This window comes from Trichosurus vulpecula, chromosome 4 (genome assembly GCF_011100635.1).
Source record: "Trichosurus vulpecula isolate mTriVul1 chromosome 4, mTriVul1.pri, whole genome shotgun sequence".
Taxonomy (NCBI): Eukaryota; Metazoa; Chordata; class Mammalia; order Diprotodontia; family Phalangeridae; genus Trichosurus; species Trichosurus vulpecula.
The window spans coordinates 287501046-287522820 of NC_050576.1; the positions used below are offsets into that span (position 1 = coordinate 287501046).

The following is a 21775-nucleotide window of genomic DNA, read 5'->3' on the forward strand; positions in this document are numbered from 1 at the left end:
GAGGCAAGTTATAAGAACTAGATTCACGGGCGACAACATCAGGTACAGTAGAAAGTCACCTGTGGCTATCAGTCACAGTATTCCAAGTTGCCACTGGACCATTAAGACTGGGCATACCAAATCAAAAAGTTTCAAATCTATCTAATTTCACCACATTGTCAATATATCTTTATCTTGTTAAAAACACGCAAGACCTTGTAAAATGCTTTACAAAACTTGTGTAAACTAAGTATAGTTTGGTAACCAGAATCAAGAAAGGATATGAAAATACAATGGCTCTTTGTGATCACTGCTTCCATTTCACTAATTATCTTCTGAATAATATGTTCGGGGTTTTTCCCAGTAGTCAAAGTTAAGTTCACTGGCTTATAATAATTATTAGACCTAACATAACCTGTGATCTCTCTGGTCCCAGCCCCTTCTCCAGATCTCCCCTCTATCAAAGCTCAGTTACTGAAGTAGCTCAGCAGTAAGAGCCCCCAGGTCATTCCCAGGCTCAGAGATTTAGAGTTGGAACTGTTAGAAGTCATCACATCCAACTCCTCCATCTTTCAGATTAGAAAAGTGAGGCACAGTCAAAGTGACTTGTCACAACTAGTGAAGTATTTGAAACAAAATTTAAACCCATCTGCCTGACTCCACATCCCGTTCTATAACCACTACCCAGTGTTGTCAAATTCAAATAGAAACAGATCCCTGCGGGCTGTACAGTGACTCAGAAAACCACAAGTCAACATTACCGATGCTGGATTGTATGTTCATTCATTTTGTTAAACATTTCCTGCTGAATTTTAAAGGCTGAGTGGATCCTACCTATCTCTGTGAATTTTGTGAAACTTCCACACTAAAAACCCAAGATTTTTAGCTTATCGAGCTAGAAGGATAGAAAGTGAACCTGTGATTTCACTGGTATAGGAAACACCTGGGTGAAGAAACTCTACCAATCCAGATTGAATCTTTTCTTACACAGGTGGTCTGTTAGGTGGCACAGTAGACAGAGCGCTGGACCTAGAGTCAGGAAGACTCATCTTCCTGAGGTCAAATCTGGCCTCAGACACTGACTGTGCCTCCGTTCCTCATCTGTAAAATGAGCTGGAGAAGGACATGGAAAACCATTCCAAGAAAACCCCAACTGGGGTCACAGAGAGTCAGATACGACTAAAAAAAAGCTAAAACTCTTAAAGTGTTTCGTAGAACCCAGAAGGACTGAGTAAACACTCTGCCTTGCCTTGCCTCATGCAGCAAGTTCAATGAGAGGTACATTTGCTTTCTAGGCCCACTCTCTCCCCATTATTCCACACAGCCTCTCCTTCAGCTATACCTGCTTGTGGTTTTGTTTCTGTTAATACTTCTCGATTACACATTCCAAAATGAAATAGTCGCCTCTCCCCAAGTTTACCACTGTCTACTTCAATAACCAGTTCCTCCTCATTAATAAGAATCAAGACTAGAATGGGAGATTACCTCATTAGCTCCTCAAACTTGTGAAGAATGAGATTATCTTTGGGACACTCAATAATGTATTAGCTCTTCCTCTGGGGTAGAGATAGACAGCTGCAGGATAAACCTGAATAACTGAAGATCTGTCATGATTACATCTCGATTCCAGGCCTGACTTGTAATGTATTTTATTTCCCCAATTCTCCATCTATCTTCTCTTTCACTTTTAGCTGGTGGTGCAGTGGCTAGAGCACTGGGCCTGGAGTCAAGAAGATCTGAGTTCAAATCCAGCCTCCGACACTTATTAGCTGTCCAACTCTGTGCGAGTCACTTCATCTCAGACTCCTTTTCCTCAGTTGTAAAATGGAGCTACTATTAGCACCTACCACCCAGGATTGTGGTTAGGGTCAAATGAGATGATAATTGTAAAAGCTTTTGGCACAGGGCCTGACTCGTAGTAGGCCATGTATGAATGCTTATTTCCCCCAGAAGGCCCCACCCCACCCAACCCCCTGCCACAGAGTCTGCAATATACCCCAGGGACAGGATTACTGCTTGCCTTCCTCCATAGATGTATACCCAAAAACTATTATATTCACCCCATCTTATTCTAGGGTTTCCTCATACGAGTTTATTTTCTTAATAAATAATGCTTCGCTGTCCCCTCACCCGCTACCTTTTATATATCCTGTTCCTTTTGAACAAGATATATCTTTGCAGTGAAGAGGCAGCGTGGCCTAGTTGGTAGAGAACTGGCCTGAAAGTTAGAAAGACCCAGGTTCAAGTTCCACTGTTGACATCTACTGGCTGTGCAATCCTGGGTAAGTCATTTAACTTTTTAGTACTCTAGGCAGCCCTCTAGGACATCCCTCTAGTTACAGGGGAGGTGCAAACTAGTAGTAGTAGAAAGAGTTCCCTGGTCTAGGAGTTCTGTCCATCAATGAAAATGAAACTGCAGGCTCAGTCTGTGTCCTCAGTACTCTACCTTTGAAGAGTCATGTATAAGTCCCAGTCATACCTGTGATGTCAAATCTGCCTCCTTGCAAATAAAGGTAGGCCAAGGCACCTTGGGCTCTTAAGGGTGCATCCCTGGTCAAAGCCTCTTCTGCCATCTGACCCTACCGCCCACTCTCCTGCAGAGCCACCCATGACCTCTGGTGATGACGCTGGATCATGAGTTACTGTGTCCTCGTAGCTAAGCCTGCGCTCTTCTCTGTCCCAAACTGTCCTGTGCAGGCTTCTCCTACCTTTAGACGCTTATACCTCTGTTCAACAGTTGTAGCTGTTTGAAGGTCTAAGTGCCTTCAGCTGAGGAGGCCATGGCAACTCTTTTGTGATTGAAATCATAATCACCTATGTGCCCAGACAACTAAAGAAGCCTTTAGGCATTAAGTCTGTTTTTTTAAACTGCTTCTTCCCTCAAGTCCATAGGACTCTCACATTCTAAATTAGTATTGGAAACATGGTCTGGAAAATATTTTTAAATTCCTATAAAACTTCTGACCACTAGTCTAGATCCATCAACTTACCCTGAAAACTCCACTTGTCCAAACTGCAAAAGAGATGGATGAAACTAGTGAGGAGATTTGTTTCAACTCCCATCATGCCCCTGGTCATTCATCTAGGACCAGAAGAAGGAGTACAGCTGGTTCTGCCCCAGCTCTCCTACCCTCCCTTAATCAATACCACTCAGGAGCAGCCCTTGACAGACCTCTGGCTCCACGCCTTACAGAGGTGAAATAGTATAGGATCAACCCCAGTAAATCTATTGAATCCCTCAATCCTATCCAGTCATATGCTGGTCTAGTTCACTATGGACTGAACTTTGGGTCCAGTATCCTTAAATTGTATCTCCCCACATTTCTCTTTGCCTGATTGCCACACTCCCTAATCCTACCATTTCTACTCTAAGAAACGCTCTCTTTACTCTTGGGCACAAGTCGAATATGTATGATTGATACAGAAGACAAAAGTATAAAAAGGAATGAGAGAAATTTGGATAGAAGAAGATTTAGAAAACAGTCTCATCTCAGATAAAATTTAAGCCAATTATTTGAGTTCATAGTCTATTTTGACATTTTAATACACTAACCCACTATACATATATACATATAATATACACATATGTACACATACATATGTGTATGAGTATGTATTACATATATGTGTGTGACATATATGTACACACACAAAAGGGAAATAATTTCACACAATGAAAACAAGGTTGTTTACTTTAAGTCGATTCCTTGGTTCTCCCCAGAATTTCAAGTCCAAATATTTAGGTTATATATACAATAGTTGAGAACATTATCTACTTAGATAGTATGAAAGAAAAGAAGGAAGGAAGGAAGGAAGGAAGGAAGGAAGGAAGGAAGGAAGGAAGGAAGGAGGGAAAGGGAGGAAGAAAGGACAGAAGAAGAACCTCTTCCTTAGAATCACAAAGGCTGCAAAGCTTAGCATGCCATACAGGCATATACAGATTCATTGCATAAGTAACTTTTCCCTCCAAAAACTGTAAGCAAATGACAATAAAACTTTGCTTTTTAATCAATGATACTGCATCTATCTTCCCTACATTCTACCTCATTACAGTTACTGTCTTAAAAAGATTGACAAATAAGAGAAAAAAATGCTTACACAAGGGGAAATTTTGCAATGATAAACAACCAAATAGTTAAAGAAAATAGATCTGTCTGTATGCATAATGCATGTTTTACACACATACATACATGTATATATGTATATGTATATTAGAGACCTGATGCATACATATAATATATATAAAATGAGAATCTCTTTATTTTTAAGAAAATATGGGGATCCCTTTGCAGATGGTATCTTTCTTATTTGAAATTGGAACTACAGCTTCTAAGACATACATGCAGAAGAGTCCACTTAGTCTGCACTGCCATCAAGTGCCTAAACCACTTTGTTCAGAAATCATCAGCAATTCTAAGTGGATTCATTTACAGCTATAATAGCAACTTGGGAACTGGCTAAATAGCAAGCACTCTCACCATGAATCCCTAAAAATCACTGGGATTCTTCCATAATAAAATGTAAAAGTCATTAATAGATATATAGAATTCTTACCAGCTCACTGGAAGCTCATGCAGTCTAAAAATGTTGCTTAGCTTGTATTCAGTTTTTGGTGGAGAAATATTTTCTTTGTAGAAATATAAGTTTGGATTTGGTTGTATATTGATGGGAAATTCTGAATCCTAGGAGAAACAAAATCCATGCATAACCTTTAAACAGCTAAATCACAGAAAATAAACCTAAATAATTTATGAATAAATTCCCACATAACAACTTCCAATTTTAACTCTTCCAGGACCCACCATAAGGCTTCCAAAGTAATTTATTTAATAATAATATTTTAGCCAGCAACGTATTTTAATACTGAAAAATAACTATAAAATATATTTTGATTTTGAGTATATTTCCATTCAAAAAGCAACAATTCTAAGGCATCAAGTCATAGGATTAGTTATCCTAAGCCACAAATTAATTGTCCCAAACTGACTAAACAGATCTTATCCTAGTCTTTCCTTTTCCCATAACATCCGTGGACACAGGATCAGAGTCATATTTAAAGTTGAGAGAGACCTTAGTGATTGAGTCAAAACCTGAGATCCAAAGTGAGCATTCAGGAACACTCTCCCGGCTCATGCTGATGCTAACTCCTCCACAATCTGTTATGTATCATTAGCGTTATGGCCTCAAAATTCAAGTGTGCATATGCCTAATGCCAAAAAACTTCACTCTTCAAGACACAATTATTTGTTTTATTTCAAGTTTCCTGTGTTAAAGAGAAGCTCAAAAACTCCTCACAGTAACACAGAGGGGGGAATAATGTTCAGACCAATCCTAGAATGCCCCCAAAAGCCTTGTATGGGCTCAATCTGTGGTACTATTTATTATTTGACTAAATTTAGGAATATTTTAAATTGATTATCTATCACAATTTAGTTCTATTATCTGTATTATTCTTTGTCAAGCAGAAAAAGAGATAGAGTTTAAAAAGTGTCTAGTTTTCTGTCGAGGAAGGCCACACATTAAGAGCCTAATTCTGAAATCACCTCATTAGATGTTTGGCCACGTTGCTTCAGTAGCAACACTGAACAAAATTACATTCAATAAATATTTATTAAGTGTTTGTCCTATACAAAGGACTATGTTATGTACTAAGTATACATTATGAAAAAAATGGCCTTGCCCCATTCTCGCGGCACTTAGAATATACTAGGGTGATATACCATGTACCCAAATAAGTAAAATACAGGGAGGTTTGATGGGGCAATAGATACTTATTGCAAATTTGTTGAGGAGTAGTAATAATAATTATTATTATTATTATCTACCTATAATGATGATGATGATGATGATGATGATGATGATGATGATGATGACTGGTGGTCATTTCTTATATGTGCAGTACAGTATAGTAGAAAGAGCACTGTACTGTTGGACCTGGGTTGAAGTCAAGTGAGCAAGAATTTATTAGGGGCCTTCCATGTGCCAGGACCAGTGCTAAATGCTGGAGATTCAAAGAAGGGCAAAAACGGTCCCTTCCTTCAAGGAGCGTGCTGAAGTACTGGCTATACAACTGTGTATCTGTAAGGAAGTAACCACTCACTTGTCGCCTTACCACTAGAGGCAAGGCACCAGCAATTGTGAATGGAATCAAAAGAGGTTCCAAGTTGCCTGAGATGATTCTCAAACTGTAAACACTTTAAGTGTGTTATTATTGATATTATCTCTGCCTATATTCATCTCCTACCCAGCTGCCCTCCTCTGGGCTTTTCTGCCATGCCCATACACTGGGTTCTTCTCCCCCTTTTTATCTTCCTTCTGAGTACTGCCTTTCCCCATTAGACCATAAGCTCTTTGAGGACGGGGACTGCTTTTCTTTTCCATATTTGTACGTCCAGCATTTAGCACATTGTCTGGTACATAACAGGCTCTTAATAAATACTTGTTGACTGACAAACTAACTAATAATTATAATGATAAAGTAGTTAAGTGCTAAGTGTCTTGAATTCCATTAAATACCCTGCTAAAAAGTAACTTATAAAAGTAATTTACTCAGTTATAATGGCTGAGGATAACAAATCCAAAGATCCATATAAACATGATAGAATCTTTTTCCAGGGCAAATTCTTTGCCAGAGCTCTTACCAAAGAGTAAAACTAACCAATTAGTGTTTTATCTTTCTTAATCACTTGTCCTGAATATTGAAATGGCAAAAAGCTATCCAATAAGAAGGTGAAAGTTACAGAGAAACAAAGATACTGATTAATCTCCATACTAGATAATTAAGCACTGAATATTTGATGGCAAACTTTTGTGCAAATAAATGTTCCTCTCAAACATCAGTATTAAGGAGCAATCTTACCAACAGGAATAGATTTTCTGAAGTGCAGAAAATGAAAGCTATGTACGGGAATATGTGGCCTTTATGTAATGTCCAAAATGCAATAAAGCCAATGTAGTACACAACTATGGTAGACTCACATTTCTAAACTTGTATTATATTTTCAAGATTTAGGTACATGAGCATATGACACCTTGCCTTGTTTCTCTTCTCTTCTGGAGTTTTCTATTAGAAAAGGTGTTGCACACACAATAAAATCTAGTCTTCCTTTGTGTTTTTTGGATATAAGCTCTATTTTGTTAGAACTTGCATACTCTATCTACTTCTTATCACAATTCTGTAAGCTCTATTTGTCTAAAGTGAACACTTACAACAAATTCCAGTGTATTTTTATCATCACTCTTAAACCAGTAATTATACAGAGACAAAGCTAATCAACCAGGCCCTTTAGTTTTGTAATTAATTCTAATAGTACTGAGTAACATACTTGTTATTTTACAAAGTAGAATAATGATGCTAAAGCTGATTGAAACAAAAATTACTTAAGAAAGAATATAATGTTCACCTCTTTTAGTATGCATTAAGGAGTTTTATTAGAAATGTTACAGGTGAAGAACACAAAAGTTGATTTAAAAGTGATTTGTATGGCATAGAGTCAATCAATTAACAAGCATTTTTTATTAAGCACCTACTATGTGCCAAGAATTATGCTACTGTCTGGGTTTACAAAAACAAAGTATGAAATAGTCCTTCCTCACATGGAGCTGACATGCTGCTGGGGGAGACCACAAGTACATATATAAATATACATAGAGTAAATAGGAACTAGCTGAATAGTAAGGAGGGGCTAGCGGCCAGGAGAAGCCACAAGACTTTGAACAGAAGGGGATGATTGATCTCTGCCTTGAAGAAAGTGAGGGATTCTATAAGGAGGAGGGGAAGAGAGATTGCATTCAAGGCAGGAAAGACCAGGATGTCCAAGGATGCAAAGAACAAGAGATGGGAGATGGAGTTCCATTTGTGCAGAAGAGAAAGAAAGACCATTTTGCTGGATCGTAGAGTATGGGAAGTAGAGAAATATCTAAGGCTCGAAGAATAAGTTAAAGGCTGGTTGAAAAGGGCTTTAAAAATCAAATAAAGGAACTTATATTTTACCCTTGCATTTTCCATACAGGAAATCCCAAGTAGGTGAAGAATGTCTATTGTCCATAGAATTATGACATGTAATTAGGTGGTCAACCTTGAGAGCTCACATTTCTGTGCATGTGATTTGTGTGTATATGTGTATATCATGCACAGAACAGGCACATATGTATATACATGTATATTTTGGACAGATACTGTTAATGGTCTGTGAGTTGGGATCAGAAGTTAATAAGGATAGGACAAAGGGCTAGAATGACTTTCAGAAATCACAAAAACTATTTTAATAAGTAAAAGTGTCTCCCTGTAATAAAGACTCAGATTCTTCCAGAATATTTGTATGGCTGTGAGTGGCAGGCATGCCAAGACATTCTCTGGGAACTGCCCAAAGAGTAATGGAGAAGCCAGGAGAGCAGCATGGCTCTGGAGTCACAGGACCCAGGTTCAAATCCTACTTCTGATGCTTATTGACTGTATGAATTTGGGCAAGTCACAACTTCCCTGGATCTCAATTTCTTTATGTGGAAAATGGGGTTATTAACACATCACAAACAAGGAATTATGAAAAAGTGGAATAAGGGATGTCATCAAAGAAATACATAAGTGAATAAAAAAGGACTGTCTTGTAATGAAAGCAAGGGCAAGTGATGGATAGGTTACTATCAAAAGGCAAGAAAAGATCCCAGCATGTTGGATGGATTCCCTGTGATGAACTTGTGGGAACACATGGACTAGAGTCACACTGGATAGGCAAACACTGCTGGGTACCAATCTGTATTCCCAAAGGGAAGAAACTTAGCAATCAGATTCACTGAAGGATTTTCATAGTAAATTGAAATTTATGTCAATTAATTTGTAAATTTTAGGAAATGTCTCTTGTTTGTTCAAATAAAATTGATGAATTTTAAATAAATTTGGTAGGAGTATAAAGTTCCAAGTTTTAGTTGTAAGATCAACTAAGAAGATAAATAAGTTTAAATGATTTATTGAATTTCATATAATTACAATTTATAAAACATTTTATATATAACTGTATAATATTGAAATATGTGAAATATATATGTGAGAATAAGCATATGTGTATGTTTATGTGTATGCATATGTATGGGCAGGTAGGTGGTGCAGGGGATAGAGTGCCAGGCCTAGAGTCAGGAAGACTCATCTTCCTCAGTTCAAACACTTACAAGCTGTGTGGCCTTGAGCAAGTCACTTTACCCTATTTTCCTCAGTGAACTGGAGAAGGAAACAGCAAACCACTCTAGTATATCTGCCAAAGAAACCCCAAAATGGAGTCACAGAGGGTCAGACATGACTGAAATAACAACTGAACCGAAACAAGGTATGTACACAACTTGGGAGGACCACAGTGACCCTAGGGTACGGGGCATTCATAACTGATAGGATTATGGAAGTTCATTTTGGTAAAACAGTGACAGCTGAAAACACAATTTAACAATCACTTTCACAATGAACACAAAAAGTTGCCTACACTAAGAAGAATTCTGATCATTAAATTTCATTTCCAAAAACTAAGAAAGAAGAAACAACCTGGGGACAAAACAAATCCTCTAGCTTCTTTTTCCTTTTTTGGAATATATTGCAAAATAAGATGACACACATATATTTCTTTGCACTTTTGGTTCCCTGTCAACTCATATTTTTAAAAGTTCAGATATTAAACTAAAATATTTATTACCAACATCAATTAACCAAGCTAAATGGAATTTATTAAAAATAGATTTCCATTTAAAAATGTCATGAGAGTACTTAACTTTAAACAGTAAATTTTAAAGATACTCACGAAGGCTATTAACATCTTTGTCAGATGTTACTTCTCAAGAGCCAAATGGCCATATATTTGTAATATTTCTGAATGTTTCTTAATGCTGTTGACAAAAGTATACTGTTTGCTTTTATCTATTAATTAGCAGTGGATCTCAGAATTCAAAATATGGTCTAAAAGTTCATTTTAAACCTGGACCACATATTAGAAACCTGATTATATGTGTTTTTTAAATGATAAAACTTAGGGTAATTACATTAACTTTCATGGGTGTACAGATAAAACAACACCTACATAAAAGTGGGTGGGGATAGTTGATAACGGATATGTAAAGGATAATCCATGAAATCACTCTCATATCCATAGCCCTTCCCCTGGCCTGGGTTCTGGAAGCTTAACAATGCACACAATGTCTATTCCTTCCCCCATGGCTTGGCCTCCTGAAAGGCTAAGCAGTGCCTTTCTCTAGTACCCCCTAGTCAGTCTCCCTTCTCCCGTCGAGGAGTATGCCCATGACTCTAGACTGTATTATCACATACCATGCTGGAATTGGAAGGAACCTTAGGGAGAATCAAGTCCTACCCACTAAGTATTTTACCGCTGATGAAACTGAGACTTAGAGAAGTTGAGTGACTTATCCAGGGTCACACAGCTAGAAAGCTGCTAGACCGAGCACTCTTTCCACTCCACTATGGCTGCTTCCTAAGAGCCAAGAGCATCATTGAGAACAGCTCTTGATGGTCCTCAAACTGAGCCCACACTTTGTTCAGGCTGTAACCCCCAAACGTGTCCCTAACAGGAATTTCCTGCCATTGACCATCTTACTGTCTGTGATCAGGACACTCTTCCAGAACAGAACGCTGGACAAAACTTGAAAATACATGACCAGGTGTCAGGAGAATAAACAATTTAAATGATACTTGCCATTAGTAGAATCATCAAGTTAGCACTGAAAGGGACCTCGGTGCTCATCCATTCTAACCCAGTCATTTCGCAGACAAAGAAATTGAGGCCAAGGGGGCCACTGCTGGCTTTCTACTCAGCTTTCCATTGTCTTTTTCCTAGTCCTCTTTATGACCAATAAACACCCTTGCCAGAGGACAGGGTTAAGGGTACAGTATATAGAAATGTGAGAAATGGTTTCCTCTGTGCTAAATGAACTGCAAATGTGATGATCGAAAGCAGGACTTTGGCCTAATCAAAACTGGCTGCCTGACACAAATAATAACATACTAAAAGATGGACTCTTTATAGAATTTTATGTTTACTCCAAAGTATCATAACCAACCTATTACCACTAGTCAACTGTGATGTAGGAACACACAGCAGTAATAGAAGCCAAATAGGCCAGCTCTCCAGGAAATAACTATTAGTCAAAACATAATAGAAATATAATAAAAAAAATCCTCCAGATACTTTTAAAGGTTACCATGATAATGACCGTGTATGTCCTCCTTTGTTTAGTGAAAAGTCCTTCAAGATTTTTTAACCATATGCAAAATGCAATAGAAGTACGTGCTAGCTGTACAGACCTTAATGCTAAGTAATGTCAGACCCTCCAGTTCATATCACCTTTCCTTACAACAGCTCCATCCACCAAATAACCGCAGTGACTGGGATAAAGTATTGAAACTAATGTTACCAGGAAAAAGTTAACTATCTTATGAAGCATAAAAAATGTAAATTACATGGAATTTCTCAACCCCATGAATCTCATTATCTCTTTTCTCCTAATGACATCCTGCAACACAGATTCTGCTAGCTGTCAAATAAAACATATTAAAAAAAAACCTGGCCAAGTTCTGGCCCTCATCTTTATTCATAACATAAATTAGCAAGCAGCTTCCTTGAGTCTTGCCTAAGTGAAAGCTGACAACTGTCAATCAGTCACATGAGATTCTAAGAGATGAATGGATCTATAAAAAGACCTTCTTAAAAAAAACATACAGAATTTGTATTATTTGGATCAGAAAATATTTTTGTCTCCATCACCATTGCTGCATGTAATATAAATCAATGAGTAAGCAATATTGACCACAGGTGGCTTTGTCTTACTCAAGTGATTTATAAACATTATACTTCAACTCATCCAGCTTCTGTTCCTGCCTAGGATGTACACTGTCATCAAACTCTCTTAGTTGAACAAATCTCAAATAGTCCTTAATGTGGAGGTAAGTAACCCAAGAAAAAGAGCACTAGCTTGGATGCCCTGGAGACCTAGGTTCAAATCTCTTATCTCATTCTATCTGACTTTTGTCAAGTAGTTTAAACTCTGTGCCTTGGATTTCCTTATCTGTAAAATGAGAGGATTGGGTAGATGCCCTCCTTCCAATTCCAGTTCCTATACTCTGTTCCTATACTCTGACCCACAGCCCTTCTTCAGTAGTATATATATGAAAGGCCCCAAAACTCATCAATCAGATAACGTTATAAGTAAGACAGAGGTACTAACACAGCTTTTGGGCATCTGGAATCTGCCACTGTACTTTCTGTTTTTAAAATAGAATGTTATAAGCTTTAATAGATTTTTGGTGACATTTTATCAACTAGGTCTAGGAATGGTAATCTATTTCATCCCATTTTCAGGAATACTTATGTGCTGGGATCTTCAGGGTTACTGATACAAATTATAATACATATACAAATATGTATACACACATATACACATATACATACATATACAAGTAATTTTAATAGATTTGTATTTTTATGCTGAGCTAGACATTTCTCTCAACAAGGTAAGTCTTCATTAAGTACTTATCTCTTTCATCAACTGTCTTCATTCATTCAGTCATTCCAACATCCTCTGATTCATTTTGTTATAAAATCCAATAAGTTATTGTCTGGGAAGCAGAAAGGTCAGTTCCTTCTTCAATAAGAGTTACGAACTGTGTAGAGGAATAGGGAATCTCTTCTTCAAGGAAAGGTGAGAAGAAAAGAAGGATAGTAAAAGAAACAAAGACATATATTCAAGTGAATAAAAGAAAAATAAGAGGTAGTTGAGGAACCTCATTGGAAATGGAGTCAATTTTTCCTGTAAAATATTAAGCAAAGTTATTTTCTGTGGGTAAAAGGGGTTTGAGCAGATATGGGAGGCCTAAAATAACTACTGTGGGAAATAAGCATGAGTGTATATAGGATAAACAAGTGCCCTAGATGAATTTTTTTGTAAACAGTATTTTATTTTTTCCAATTACATGTAAAGACAGTTTTCAACATTCATTTTTTATGAGATTTTGAGTTCCAAGTTTTTCTCCCTCCCTCCTGTCCTTCCCCCCTTCCCAAACAGCAAGCAACCAGATGAATTTTTAAAGAATGGATTTCTAATTGGCCACTTGTACATAGTTAAAAAGCATTTTTCCTTTAGTAGTGACTCAGTGGCCAAAAAAGAATAGAAAGCAAATAGCCACAATGACCAAAGTCATTGAAGGTCTAGAAGGTGGATGCAGCAGAATGTCAAAAGGGGAAGAAAGTTAAAGGTGGAGAAGTCATTGAAACATTTTTAAGGGAGGGAAGGAATCCACTGAAGCCAAAATGAATCTGAGCTGTGGGAAGTAGAAGAAGTTAAGTAATTAGAGGACCCAAGGGCTGCAGAAAGTATGTTCTATATATAACAGTAATTAGGAGCAACAATAAGGAAAATCTGGCCAGAGATTGGGAGCACCAAATTGAAGATTGCAGAAGTGGAACAGAACCTTGTGATGACATAGAAGCCACAGAAGTGATGCTAGATGGTTGATGTGGGAAAAGAAGTCAGTAGCACTGAGGAAGGCAAGAACCTGAAACGGACAGTTAGAAGGATTATCAGATATAGTCAGTAATCTCAGAATAAAATAATGGAATTTCAGATCTAAAAGGAATCTAAAAATCAGGCAGATGGCTAAATCAGAGAAATAGCATAGAAATGGCAAGTCTGGTGTCAGCAAGACTTTTAATAAAGAATATCATCATAGCTTGTCTACAAGAAGGAGGGATGTATACTGGATAACAGAAAAATTAGATCAATTAAGTGGTGGCTGAACAACCAGACCCAAAGAGTAGCAATTAATGACTGATTAATGGATTTGTGTCATCCCTGATGAGGTCTCTAGAAGACAGTCACAGAGAGTATGTCCTTGTTACCATTAAGTTCAACACTTTTATCAATAACTGGAGCAAAGACACAGAAAGCAGGCTTATAAAACGTGTGACACAAAGCAAGATTCAATAGCTAACATGGTAGATGATAGAACTGGGATCTAAAAGAATTTCAGGGAGAAGGAACCGTGTGCCAAATCTATAAAGATGAGATGTAATAGGAATGAGTGGAAAATGCTACATTTTGTTATGTTACCACAGAGAGACAAGTGATAGCTGAGCCATAGGGCTCTGATATGGCAGCTACAGTCAAGAGTTATAAAGAGGGCAGCAGCTTCTCTATGACAAGGCACATAAAAGTAGGGAGAATTTGCTATATCCAACATAATAATATATTACTCATGCAAAAACTTACAGGGCTTGGGGCAGTGATAGAGGAGGCATCTGGGACTGTACAGCTGTAAGTAGTTGGAAGTACCCAGGTGTCTTTTACTTTGAGTAGGTTTTGTTTCTCCCGTACTGTGAAAAATATCCTTGGGGAATATTTTGTGGCAATTATACTGCTTAAATGTCAAAGATTCTGGACATAAAGAAACACCAAAGAGACCAGTATCCATGATAAATCTGTGTCTCAAGGTCAATGAAGGTCTTGATTATACCTTCTGAGTCATTTCCACTTCTTACAATATTCTGATATCCTAAATTTTAAAAATCAGTGGTATAAATATAGGATTGATAAATGACAATTAGATAATGCATGTAAAAAATATCAGAATGTTTTAATGAACTTTAAGAGTCAACAGTATCATGGGAAAACCAGAAAAGCTACTGTAACTTTTTTCCTTCCAGACCTGTGATTTCATTAGAATAGTAAAATTCTGGGTAGAAAATTCCTTCCACCAAAACAGATCAGCGTTTGCTTGTCAATTTATAGGCTTAAAGAGTTGCCTGGGATATTGAGGACTTAAGTGACTTGCCCAGAGTCACACAGCAGAATGTCAGTAGGTTCCTGACTAAGGCTGTTTTTTAATCCCCTACAACTGAGGAAATTGTGAGAGTTTAGTGAACACTGACTCCATCTTGTGACTGAATCCTGGATCTAGCTCAGTTCCTTTTCTATTCAATTATGGGTCTGTAACAGGGTTGGGGAACCTAGGACCTCGAGGCTACATGTGGCCCTCTAGGTCCTCAAGTGCAGCCCTTAGACCAAATCTAAACTTCACAGAACAAATCCCCTTAAGAAAAGGATTTGTTGTGTAAAACTTAGACTCAGTCAAAAGGCTGCACCCAAGGACCTAGAAGGTCATATGTGGCCTCGAGGCCACAAGTTCGCCCCCCCCCCCACCCCCTAGCTCTAGTGCAATTTCTGTGTGGCTGGGAAGTGGTACAAGATTTATGGAAAGATTCGGATAAGTCTCTTAGAATGAAAAGGCATGGAAGTGTTGTATTTCACCAGTGTAAGGAGTCCCTTCTCCTACAAAATCACAGATCTATCCAAGTATTCAAATAGTTAAATGTCAGTATTTTCTTATAAAAATGCCAGATGCACTAGATTGCTTCCTCTAGTTCTTTTAATACTTTGTGGATAGAAGAAAAGTGCCTAAACTCTCATCTCTGTTACTCTCTTCTTTTCTGATCACATTTGACCTTTTATAGTGCTTTTTCATCAAAGAATCCATAACACAAAAACCTATTACTTCTTTTTTTTTTGGAGGGGGGTAAACCTATTACTTCTAAAATAAACACAATGGTTAATAAAACTTAAGTCAAGGTGACAATAATGTAAGTTGTTATCTAGAGTAAATATTATTAATTGATTCATTTTAATTGTACTAGCAGCTTCATTTAAATAAAAATCTCAATTTAATGGGGGTGGGGACCTAAGACATCTCTTAATTTTGTAGGTTGATCCAAAATATAAATTGGAATTGTTATTGATTAAATGTTATTAGGAATATGTGTAATTTTTTAATTTTGTTATAATGTACTCTAATAATTTGGAAATATTTTTAAATTATTTTAATACATTTGAATTATTATCACAACAAAAACTGACCTACAGTAAGGAAATAAGAAAGAAAACCCAATGGTGTAAATTTGACTGTAATCTATAACAGTATGGAATTTTAAATATGACAACTTACATCTGAAATATCTAAAACATAAAAAAATCATGTTAACCAAAATCACGCTAATTTTAAATCTACTTTATATCAATATAGATCATCCTATAATCAACCAATCGGTAAGTGTTTATTGAATGTTTACTATGTACGAAGCACTGGGAAGGAATAATTGAGTATATTTTCTACATTCAAAGAATGTATACTATAGTGGGAAGAACAAACATAAAATAACAACAAACGACAGAATTTGTGATAAATGCTAAATGAACAAAACATCAAATAATTACTATCAGTCTTCAGGGGAAGACATGTGAATAGGCCTACCTTTAGCCAAGTCCACCTGTGAGCAAACAAATATAGAGATCCTTTCGTCAATATAATTTTAAGTTTTTCCTCATTTTCTTTACTTCTAGAAAAGTATTTTCCTTGTCTGATTTTGTGTTCTATCATCTTTCCAAAGATGGAGAGATTATTATGTTGTACTTTGTGATTACTGATAACATTATAGATCAGAGAACGAGGATTAAAATTTCCCTACTTAAAAGCATTCCCTAAAGCACACCTCAATACACTTTTAGCCATAGTATACAAAACCGTTATCTCATTGTTTTGAGATGGACTGAGTTGTTTAGAATGAATGGGACATACTGAATCAACCCTATAATTATTAGCTAAATACTTTTCATAAGTATGAATAAAATGTTTATGTTGCATACAGACTAGCATGGTTCATTAAATTCTTACTTCTCACTGAATTATCATCTAACAAATGAGTGCTTTCCTGCAAATAGCAAACTTTACAAGAAAACATTCTAGGTTCATTCAAAAGGAAAAGTATCCAAAGGTAACTAGAGGTGATACTTTTTTTTCAACAAGGAGTGTGGCATTAGCAATTACCTACATTACTATACTTTTACTTACAAAATTTGCTCCGGTATTTTTGCAGAGGGAATAATAGCAGCAGCAGCAGCAGCAGCAGCAGCAGCATTTCCACAGCCCTGGGGCTGAGCGCTTCACAAAGAGCGGCTCATTTCACCCTCATAGCAACCATGGGCGCTGCTAGTATTGTTCCTATTTTACAGGTAACAAAACTGAGGAACAAGGAGAAAGTGGGATGAATTTTTTGGATGAATTCTGCTACCAGCATTGCCCATTAGGCTTCCATGTGACCGCCCCAGGCCATTGCAGAACTCTCTGAAAGCTTACTAAGATTAGCTGATGAAGCCTGACTAATGAGTGCAGAAGCACTTTCTTTGCTTGTAGCAAGCAGGGACATTCAGAAATCCCCACTTTCTAAAGGGCTCTACAATGTATTTTCAGAGCTCCTTTTCTACTAGTGAGAAGTACACATCCACGGGGAAATTACTCTGAAGAAAAAGAAATACTGAAATTTACCCTTCATACACCAAAAGATTTTTTAAAAAAATTTTTTTTACCGTATTTAAAATGTAATTCTTTCTAAAATATATTACTCTAACTCAGAAGTTCCCCAAATCTATTTGGCCACCACCCCCTTTAAAAAAATTACTCAGTGTCCCCCTGGAAATCTATTTTCTTTAACCCTTTAGCGGGTTTGGGGTTTGTTTTTTTAAAATTTGCATCCTTTCAAAAATAGAATTTTTTAAAAATAATGCATCTTAAATGTAATAATTTAGTGTAAATTTGTGGCTTTTTTCCTGCACTGAAATTTTGGTAATGCAATATTGCATCATGTAACCATATCGTAAACAAGTCATTACACTCACATATTCCTGCCAATGCATGAGGGACTTCCTGCCAATGCATGCCATGCTTGCCTGCCAACACTTGCTTGTTAAGATCTGTCTGCAGACTTGACCACTGATTGGTTATAATTTGTGTTTTGTGTTTATTTGGAAAATAATGTAATCACTACTACTTTAACTCTGACACAAAACAGATGAAATGTATGAATAATTTTTTAAAATTTTCTTATCTTTTCTTTCCTTATGCTTCCACTACCCCCTTATTTTTTTCAGTGCCCCTCAGTTGAGGCTACTACTCACCTCCCCCATTATTCCAGCACCCCCTGGGGGTGGTATTGCCCACTCTGTGAACCTCTGCTTAACTTACTAAACAGAATGTATTAAACACAATTTAACCTATTATTAATAATAGCAATAGCTGGCATTTATATAGCACTTTAAGCTTACAAAATGGACAGCTAGGTGGCATGGTGAATAGAGGGCTAGGCCTAGAGTCAGGAAGACTCATCTTCCCAAGTTCAAATCTGGCTTCAGATACTTACTAGCTGTGTGACCCTGGGCAAGTCACTTAACTCTGTTGTCTCAGTTTCCTCATCTATAAAACGAGCTGAAAAAGGAAATGGCAAAACATTCCAGTATCTTTGCCAAGAAAACCACAAACAGGGACACACAAAGTTGTACACGACTGAAAAAAGACTGAACACCAAATTAAACTTACAAAGTACTTTCCCAATACGATCTCATTTGATGATCCTAATGACCCTGAGAGATAGGGACAGCAGGCATCAACCCATTTTATAGAAGATGAAACTAAAACTCAGAGAGTTAGGGTCAGGCCAGTAAGTTTCCGAAGTGGGCTTTGAACTAAATTTCTCCTGACGTCACATATAATATTGGTTCTATGGGAAGATATTTTCAAATTCTCAAATAACAGATTTAAAATTAATTTTTGGAAAATAACATATTCTTAAATTGTCAATAGCTTATATCTGAAACCATGAATTTTCAATCTCTGAATACAGAGGGTTTACAATATAGTATAAATTAAAACAAAGAATTTTAGCAAATTCTTCTAGTATCACAGTTTAGTCACTTAAATTGTGCCCTCCGCTTAGTAAAAATTGCTGTGGCAATTGTAAGTGTTGGCCTCATCTTTGACTATGCAGCTTTTAGTACTAATTAGTTATGGCATCTGTACTCTATATCTTGCATATTAAGATATGTGTTGCTAAGAAACAAAATATTTCAAAACTTAAGTTTTATTGATGGTGCATTACATAGGAAAGACATCAAAAAGGGTAATTTTAGCTGTATTAGGTGACTAAAACAAGTTTAAAAAAAGGTTATCATGACCTTTAAAACAAAGAACTACTAAAACCCACTGGATTTTTGCATTGCTCACTTTGCTTAAGGAGAATGTGGTTGATTTACTGTTATAATTCTAACAATACTTTTGGTTGTTTATTGTTCAGTCATGTCGAACCCTTAGTGACTCTTTTTGGGGTTTTCTTGGAAAATATACTGGAGTAGTTTACCACTTTCTTCTCCGGTGGATCCATTTTGTCAGGCAATCAGAGGTTAAGTGACTTGTCCAGAGTCACACACAAAGGAAGGGTCTAGGGCTGGATTTGAACTTGGGTCTTCCTGACTCCAGGTCCAGTGTTCTATCCACTGGGGTTCTTCAAACACAACTGGGTAATACTCTAACCCAACTTTCCTGAGCTAGGAGACCAACTGAATCATGAGGAAGGTAAGATTGTAAGTCCAAAAAAGGGGAAAACTCAAGGTGGTATAATACATTCTAGCTCTAGCTCAGAAAAAAAGTATCCCTAAGACAAAGAATCCATGAGAAGCTAATGTTCAGTAGCTTCAGAAATCCCTGGCTAAATTCAATTCCTAAAAACAAAGTTTTGGCATTTCAGTAAGTATCTACTAGAATGTTCTGGTACTGTCATAAATTCCCCCCAAAACAAACAAGACCTCTCATCATGATAGCAACTTGATGGTGTCTAGCACTCACGAATGGGGGGAAAAGCCTCTGAAACTGCTTTTTCAAAGGTGTTTTTTTTCTTTTTATAATGATAGTCACTGAGAAATGGAAGAAGCATTACAACATTTTTTTTTCCATAACAAATTTTTTCTTCTCTAAAGGCAAGAAATGCCTAGTGGTTTCATTGTGCAAATTTTGAGAGGGCGGCCAGCTGGCTCACTTCCTCTTACTGGCACATGATACAGTCTACAGCTGGGCTGCTCATTCTTATACTTCATTGGAAGCCATCCTGGTGGCTCCCATCCTCCCCAGGAGGCTAAGCAGATGCTAATCCAAATTGAAACAGAATTCAAAAAGGTTATAAGGTTACCCATATAGTATCTAATCATTGTACATGTGTATATGTAAAATGAAGCTTTATTTTACTAAATGCTTCAGGTGCCACAGGTACCTTGGACTTAATTCTATAAGAAAAAATCAATTGTAAAGGTTTTTTTTTAAAACTTTTGGAGGGAAACGGTGCCTTGATTAAAAGAAAAACAACAAAATTATTACCCAGATATTCACATGAAAAGGAAAAAATCATTTTACTTTGGACATTCAAGTTTGAAATTTTCATTAGAAGATTAATGCAGTTATTAAAAATGTTATTGATCATTCACTTCAAAAGCTGTAAAGTAGAACTAAAATAAGTAGACAGATGCATTTTAAATTGTATCTCAATAACTACAATTTTCATTTAATACAAAACAGTTATAGTATTTCTAAGTCATAGAGACTAAGAATTAGTCTGGTGAAGATATATCTGGTTAACCAAGAGTCACTGAATTGTATGACTTGTCTAGATGCATTCAATGTATAACATATCTTCCAGTGGGCTGGCTTCCAAAATATAAGTGTGCATTTTTGTAATTGAAACAGCATCACTGAGATCAGCTATTTTGTCTTGATGCTCATTCTAATAAAATTCATAATTGTAATATAATTTTAAAGCTTTAAAGATGTTCAATTTCTTAAGTATCAATTAATTTTTCATGTAACAAAACCTTACAGCATAAATAAAAACTGGTTATATATATAACTTTTTAAAAATTCTTCCAAAATGGTTTTATAGTCATAAAATGGCATGAAAGGGAAATAGAACAAAAATGATAAGTTGAGAAGAAAAAAAGTTTGACTGCACATTAATTATCACAGAAAAACAATTTCAATCAATAGATTACAAAAGTAGTGTCAACACAGTTAACTGATCATCTCGGGCAAATGAATGTTTTACAGGTGATCCTGTCTCTCTGGACTGTAATATCAAAACATACTCGCATTAGGTGCACCAGGAATCTTCTTTATTTAGTTCAATCTGAAGTATGCCTAGAATATTGGTCATAGATGGGCTGGTCTAGGTTGTGTGACTGCCTGGCTTAAAGGTTTGAGTTGATGGCGGCAGTTTGTTTTTGAGCTAATTCATATTTATCTGTTTTCAAGCCTTAGACACAAAATGTAAGCCTAGCTCCTGAAATAACTCAAAGGACTGCCCACCCCAAAATTTCCCACCAGGATATTCAACCTGCAATGCAGTAACTTCTGAAATTCTATTATATCAAGAAATCTAGCTTCATGGCCTCAGTTTTTCCAAGATACCGGGGATTTTCATAAACTTAGGTAATTGTGACCTCTTTCAAGCTTATATGAAGGGCTTTAATGGTCCTGTTTTCACATTTATGTTATTCAAATTTCACATGTATATATATCTATATATATGTATATATATGCATTTATAAAATTTGAATATATGCATAAAAACCTATTTTTTTCTATTTTGTTGTTAAATTTCACTATAAAATGACGATCACATCCACAACCAGTTATTCCTTGTCTAAGTTTATGAAAATTCCATTTTTTTGTGATATTGTTACTGTTTTTCATATCCAGGAATTTCGGACTCTCTTCTTGAAGGAAGTAGTCATAATATATAGGTATGACAATTCTGAGTATCTTACAGGTTCTGTGGCTTCTTCTATTCCTTAATTACAAACCATATTTCCTAACTTCTTCTAACATTTCCCCCATTAGTCACTTTTCTATTGAAGTCATTGAGTATCAATTTATATCATGATT

The 21775-nt window shown here is 36.5% G+C and overlaps 1 protein-coding gene across 2 annotated transcripts in view; it reads right to left on the reverse strand.

Annotated features, from left to right (window-relative positions):
- The window catches only part of SPAG16 (sperm associated antigen 16), a 1249495-nt gene that overhangs the window by 1099221 nt on the left and 128499 nt on the right, over nucleotides 1–21775 (reverse strand). For both annotated transcript variants that reach the window (XM_036756892.1, XM_036756890.1), the window contains exon 10: nucleotides 4534–4661. In XM_036756892.1, coding sequence (XP_036612787.1) covers nucleotides 4534–4661 — 128 coding nt within the window. The remainder of the gene's footprint in view (nucleotides 1–4533; nucleotides 4662–21775) is intronic.